Source organism: Tachysurus vachellii, chromosome 20 (genome assembly GCF_030014155.1).
Source record: "Tachysurus vachellii isolate PV-2020 chromosome 20, HZAU_Pvac_v1, whole genome shotgun sequence".
Taxonomy (NCBI): Eukaryota; Metazoa; Chordata; class Actinopteri; order Siluriformes; family Bagridae; genus Tachysurus; species Tachysurus vachellii.
This window is the reverse complement of record NC_083479.1, coordinates 11,784,294-11,790,742: the sequence shown is the minus strand read 5'-3', so window position 1 is coordinate 11,790,742 and position 6,449 is coordinate 11,784,294. Positions and strand designations below refer to the sequence as shown.

The 6,449-nt window shown below is 38.9% G+C and overlaps 1 protein-coding gene across 1 annotated transcript; it reads left to right on the top strand.

The window, feature by feature from the left end:
• The first annotated feature begins 2,454 nt into the window (after positions 1-2,454).
• Positions 2,455-6,070, top strand: LOC132863250 (uncharacterized). Its single transcript, XM_060895961.1, has 7 exons — positions 2,455-2,724; positions 3,269-3,407; positions 3,745-3,884; positions 4,157-4,209; positions 4,363-4,487; positions 5,019-5,336; positions 5,444-6,070. Exons 1-7 carry the CDS (start codon positions 2,510-2,512, stop codon positions 5,780-5,782), a joined length of 1,329 nt encoding a protein of 442 aa, XP_060751944.1. The 5' UTR covers positions 2,455-2,509; the 3' UTR covers positions 5,783-6,070.
• The last annotated feature ends 379 nt before the right edge of the window (positions 6,071-6,449 follow it).

The window sequence follows — 6,449 nt, the reverse complement described above, 5'->3', positions numbered from 1 at the left end:
AGAGCATAGAAACGGTTTGTATGGTCATGTGAAGACTCTCTACAGGTGTCCCACAAGGCTTAGAGGTGCGTCTTCTATTTTCCATCTGTGCACACTCTGTTGGTGAAGTCAGATACTCATATTGGTTTTCATACCATTGCTATGCTTCTGATCCTCTCCTTTCCTCCCAAACACACATCTTAGCAATTTTGGCTTATATCATGTCATGGATGGCAACTCATTAACTGAAAATCCCAGCAAAACTAAGATGCTGTATATCTCTGCGCTGTATCTTCATGATAAGATTTTGTGATCTCCCTAGATGACTTTCTGACCTCACTGTCTTCACTCGTGGGAAATCCAATGACAACATGGTCAAACAACTGTCCTTCTCTCCTCACACTGCTAATCTGACTCGAATTTACCAGCACTTTTTTGTTAGCTTGAAGGAACCTTGAAGAAATCTTTTTCTAAGAGTGCATTCCTGAATGATGGCACATCCAAAATTTTAGGACCCTCAAGGGAACTTTAGAGTAAACAGGATGGCTTTCAGTTGATCCTTTGCCTCGAGTGCATATGCAGAAAGAAACTCATCTCTTTCCTCTTCTGTCCAGATAAGACAAGTGTACTAATCCCTTACAGCAAGAAAGAATCAGGGCCTGAGTTATAATAATTTTTACTATTAAGATCTTTATTATTTGTTTTCTTGTTAGTACTGATTTTATTTAATCAAAATGGGCCCTGATATTTCTGTAAGAATGGCCCATGCTCATGAAAAAACCCCACTAGAGCTGTGTATGAAATGACTCAATTACTCACTTGTCCACTATTTATTATATAGACTGTTGTGTAAAAAACACTAAATAGGGCTAATAGCACTAAATTTTGTTAACAATCACTAGTTATCACTCTGGAAATACACCTGTCATAAGTTGCTAATCTCAGAAATAATTTTCAAAACTTACTTCTAACGGCTCTTTCAGTATTAAATACAACAAATGGATATACAGAAGTGCTGGTTCCAGTATCTGTGCTGACAATTAAATAACAAGCAGGAAAAAAGAAAAAGACAAAAAAACCTAAAGTATTGTGGTACTTGGTGTGGATGTCACATGTGTCAGTTTTACACTGGATTTATAGTATTAATATAGTAAACTACAGAGGGAATATAAATCCTCTACTGGGTATGAGCTTTTACAACCTATTTCAAATACTGCATTTAATAATACCTCAAAGAGTAAATAGGGAAGAAACTGAGGTACAGCAAAAACTACTGGACACTTGAGTATTAATAGATTAAAAGTATTCTGTAATGTAGCAGTCCTGCAGACTTTTGTAAATAAATAAATAAATAAAATTAAATGACTCATGCTTCAAATGTGACTCATCCAGCTTTCTCAGTCTATCCAGTCCTGGAACGTCACAAATTAACTTGCGGGTGCACACAGCGAAGTAAATACTCTTCTTTGGTGAAGTAAAAACGCCTCTCTCATCGGACCTCTCCTGTGTAAAGCCATGCCATGTAAAGGATCTCACCTCCAACAACAAAAAACACCAAGCTTAATATTACTCACACATTGTCATACTTGTTCAAATCAAACAGCAAACTCATTTGACACTTGAACTGCATGTTCGTCCACAGGAACAAAACAACAGAAGTTTAATGTGTTAGATTGTAGCTGAAGGCTGACATGTTGCAGGGTTTTAACTGATGAACACTGCTACAGTGCACTTGGATAACAGTTACATCAATCACTACGTGAACCAGATGTCCTTAGCTTTTGTTCCTTCTGTAGACCTTATGCAAACACATATTTTTTAAACAAAGAGTAAAAATAAAGGTTCAAAGGAATAAGTGAGTCTGATGACTTCTTTACTGATTTTATAAATTACATATCACTCCAGATTGTGTTGTACAATGTGCCATTGTAACATATATCCCATAAATTTAGGGTCTCTGGATAGCGATATCTGACAGATTTAACACTAACTTCTTGGAATAATATTTCATTCCAATAATATGTAACCCCTAATAAAAATTTGTCAAAATATCTTTTAAACTGCGATGTGATTAGTATCACTGTGTATCATTAATTTTAGGCTATTATTTCACTATTTTGTTGCTCTATAAAGTGCACTTACACTAGGCTATACAAGTCTCTCTGTATCTCTATCCAGTAACATTAATAGATTAATGTGTTATGATGATTAATTGATACTTGAAATAAAAGTAAGTATTAGTCTGTATTAGTGAGGGAAATTTTAAGCAGTAGCGTGTGTGTGTTTGTGCGTGTGTCTATGTAGAGTGTGTGTGTGCGCGCGCTTGTAGTGTGTGTGTGCTCGTGTGTAGTGTGTGTGCGTATGTGCGTATGTAGTGTGTGTGTGCGTGCCCGCGTGGGCGTGTGTGGGCGTGTGTAGTGTGTGTGCGTATGTAGTGTGTGTGCGTGCGCGTGTGTGTGTTGGGCGTGCGTGGGCGTGTGTGTGCTGTACTTTTCCTTTCAGTCGCTCAATCCCGTGAGCAAATTTGAAGATGAATCCTAGGGGAAAACATCGTGTTGCTGTAGTTGGAGCAGGGGCAGCGGGATTATGTGCAGCACGTCACATCCTGTTTCGATCCGAATCGTTCGAGCCACCCGTGGTGTTCGAGCAGAGCGCGCGCGTGGGAGGCACGTGGTACTACGAGGAGCGTGTGGGCACTTCTGACGATGGCCGGCTGATCCACAGCAGCATGTACAGAGACCTCAGGTGGGGTGTCACCATCACCAGTGCCAGCTGGGCCAGTGTTTTGAAGTGTTAATCGGTCAGATTACACACAGGTTATCACAGGTTTTGGGGGATTATACAGTTACTATACTGTATATAGGCCACCTCGTTTTTGACCATCTGTATAGCACCTATATAGGAGAGAACCACTCATCAAATGTTTGGAGTTCAGACCATATTTAGCGACACTTGTCACATTGTAGAGACACTTGACACAGTTGGTACAAGTGTATTACATAAAGGCAATGCTGCTGTGCCAGGGCGTATCAGCACAACATTAATCTAGATATAACGTAAACACAAATAAAGTCACTACTAGGCATTTTGAAATGTCAAATAGTAATAAATAATCAAAAATATCATTAAATAATCACAACAGCATTTCACATGTCCACCAAGGGTGTGATGTAAAACTTAATTCACGCTGTCTTCACTACAATTGGACCATATTGGTCATGGCTCATGTGTGTAAATACCCCATTTACTGCTGCACTCTTTTGTTGCTCAACATGTTCTCTGTTTTCAGAACCAACCTGCCTAAAGAGGTCATGATGTTTCCTGATTTTCCCTTTGACTTCCACTTGCCCTCTTTTCTGACCCACTTGGATGTTCAGCAGTATTTAGAGACATATTGCAAGAGTCATGATATCATGCCACACATTAAGGTTTTGAAACCAAAATCAAATAATAATAATAATCATGTAATTATTATTTCCAAATGTTAAAATACTGTATAAGATGTATTTAAACATATTATCCAGAGTGTCTCATTTTCTGTGCCGACTGCGGCAATGTTCATTAGATTTTCAAACAGTATCAATTTCATTGACCACTGGCTGAAAACATTGCCATAGAGACAGTAGCAGAAAACGCAGCCAATCAGAGGTGCACATAGGCCAACGGGGAGTGGCTTGTTAATGTCCTTTGGTATTAGTGAGTAATGTTTTCATGTTGGAGGCTAAAGTAATGCTTGTGATGGCCCTGTCTCCATCTCCCTGACAGTTCAACACTATGGTGGAAGAGGTGAAACCCATCTCCATGGAGACAGATGAAGGGGGGGGCATGAGGTGGGAGGTAATTTTGCGTGGCATGCACGGAGGACATAGCACACAGATATTCGACTCTGTGTTCATCTGCAATGGGTGAGGAATGTCATTTCTGCTCTTGAGACACAAAATCAACCTGTACTCAATGTGAAGTTGAACACTTGGTGCCATTTTCTTAAGATGTATTTTATCATCCTATTTTTTTTGTTTTTTGTTTTTTTGTTCAACTCTAACTGATTTCACACTTGCTGCTAGAATATGAATGAGTACTGTTTAACCCATTCATAAGGAATAGGTGAAAGAAGCTGCAAGGAGAAAAAAGTAACAGACCTCTAGGTATGACTCATGTGTTCCTTCCTTTTCTACAGTCATTACTCTGCACCCCATTTGCCCTCCATTCCGGGAATAGAGCATTTTAAAGGTGCAGCAATTGTTCAGTTCAAAACAAACATGACCCTAAAAGTGCAAACCATTTTGCTCATACCCTCTTACCATATTGCTCTTTGTTGATTGCTCATATTCTCACTCTCTCTCATTGGCGTTTACTTCCTTTTCCTTGCTGGTCCTTTCTCAGGAAAGGTGATGCACAGCCACTCTTATCGCTACCCAGAGCCTTTTGCCCATCAGTCTGTTGTGGTCTTGGGTGCTGGACCATCTGGGATTGACATCTCTTTTGAGCTGGCTCAAGCTAAAGCCGAGGTGAAACAAGCATCTAATATACAGTGAAAATGTTGCAAATGAAAAAGGCATGTGATGCACTGGACCGTTTCCTTATTTTATTTCCGTTTATCTAAAAAAAAAAAATGCCCATATTTTGTGTAGGAGCATCTAATCTACAGCTGGGTGACAAAGTAAATAAAAAAAGGTGACTGTCTTGTTTTTGCACTCCCCACCGCCATCATCAAAACACCTATTGAGGGATTATGTTTTGAAAGAATGTTGTTCATCCCTCAAGTACAATACACATAATTGTAGAATCAATACCAAGGTAAAATAAAGCTGTTCTGGTAGCTGGTTTTCACCCAAAATCTTACTAAAACACTTCATGTTGGTTTTTCCTTTGTCACCTGCCTGTAGTTTGGATATGCAATCGACTACATGTAATTGTCATTCAGTGCACTCTTATGATGTACACATGTTGATTCTGAAAATGAGCTGTATGTGGCCGTCAGCTGTATCAGTGGTAAGCAGAGCCTGACATATTCCTTTACTGTTTCATCTCATCTCTAGGTAATATTGAGCCATAATAAGACATCCCTTACATTTTCTTTGCCACCGGAAATCAGGCAGGCACCTCCTTTAGTGAAGGTGCTGGATAATGGGTCACTGTTCTTCCAGGATGGTTCAGTGGCCCACGCTCAAGTTCTTCTGCTTTGCACTGGATACAATTACCACTTCCCATTCCTTTGCCTGAAACAGCTTGGCCTGGAGGTGCAGTACCACCTAGTGGCTCCTCTTTACAAGTACCTGGTGCTTCCAGCCTTTCCCTCACTATTTTTTATAGGTTTGGGCAAAAACATCTGCCCTTTTCTGAACTTTCATTATCAGGTAAGGATCCTAAAAACAAGATCTAAAAACAGCATGGGCTTTCAGTGATATAAGCAGCTAGTTCTCATGCTTTTTGTGTTATTGTCTCCTTGTTTCATCTCCTTTAGGTCCAGTTTGCACTTGCAGTTCTTGACGGCACTGTGCAGTTGCCCTCACGTGAGTTGATGGAAGAGGATGTAAAGAAAGGGATGCAAAGAAAGATACAGATGGGTGTTCATGGGAAAGATCTCCTGCAAACTAAATGTGAGCAGTGGGATTATTATGAGAGTCTGGCAACAACAGCAAGGTTACCACCTCCAAATCCAGTCATACGGAGTCTCTATGAGGAAGTACAGAAACAACGACGTGCAAACCTTAAGACCTACAGAGAAATCAACTACAGATTGGTTAAGGCCACGGAATGGCAGATTCTCAATGCACCAGATAAACAAATAGATAATGCTTAGTTAGAGATGTTTAGTAGCAGCTAATTAAGGCAAATGCACTTCTCACCAGTCACCCCAAGCACTCCGTCACTTGCAATCAAATAAATTCTTCATCTGATTCATCTTAACTGATTCAACAGAACTGTTTTTTTGCCTTATGCAGTAAACTTATTTCACAATCAATATGAATTGTAGAATTAATCACCTTTCATTGATCAAGGCAAAATAAACATGCCTAGGGCCTCAATGTTCAGAAATGATTGATTCATTCGGATAGATTTCTCTTTTAATGTTACACTACAATTTAAAATTTAGGTCTTTAAAATTTATGCTGAAGAATATTTCCACATTAAAGGAAATCATAATCCAAATACATACTTTTAGGTAATGTTTCTATAGATATCTTATAAGAGTATCCCAACTAATAAAATGATTTTCTGACATAAGTGAGTAGGATTTTTTGAATATCCATGTACATGGGGACACCAGGTACAATGGGACACTAATAAATAACAGCATTTGTTTTCTGGCTTTATTAGTAAAACCCAACTTATGTCGCTAAGCATTTGCTATGGTGCTGCTTGATAGACATAACATAATTCCTGTGACATCAAAAAATGGTATTTTTAACACTGCTAATGCAAAAAATAAGTGATAAAATATTAGTATTTTATATTATTATTACATT

Bases quoted from the DNA above. Each gene is read 5' to 3' on its own strand.
- LOC132863250 (XM_060895961.1), top strand. From the start codon at position 2,510: ATGAATCCTAGGGGAAAACATCGTGTTGCTGTAGTTGGAGCAGGGGCA. The intron at 4,210-4,362 runs GTGCAGCAATTG...GTCCTTTCTCAG, and splicing joins GGGAATAGAGCATTTTAAAG to GAAAGGTGATGCACAGCCAC. The intron at 4,488-5,018 runs GTGAAACAAGCA...TCTCATCTCTAG, and splicing joins TGGCTCAAGCTAAAGCCGAG to GTAATATTGAGCCATAATAA.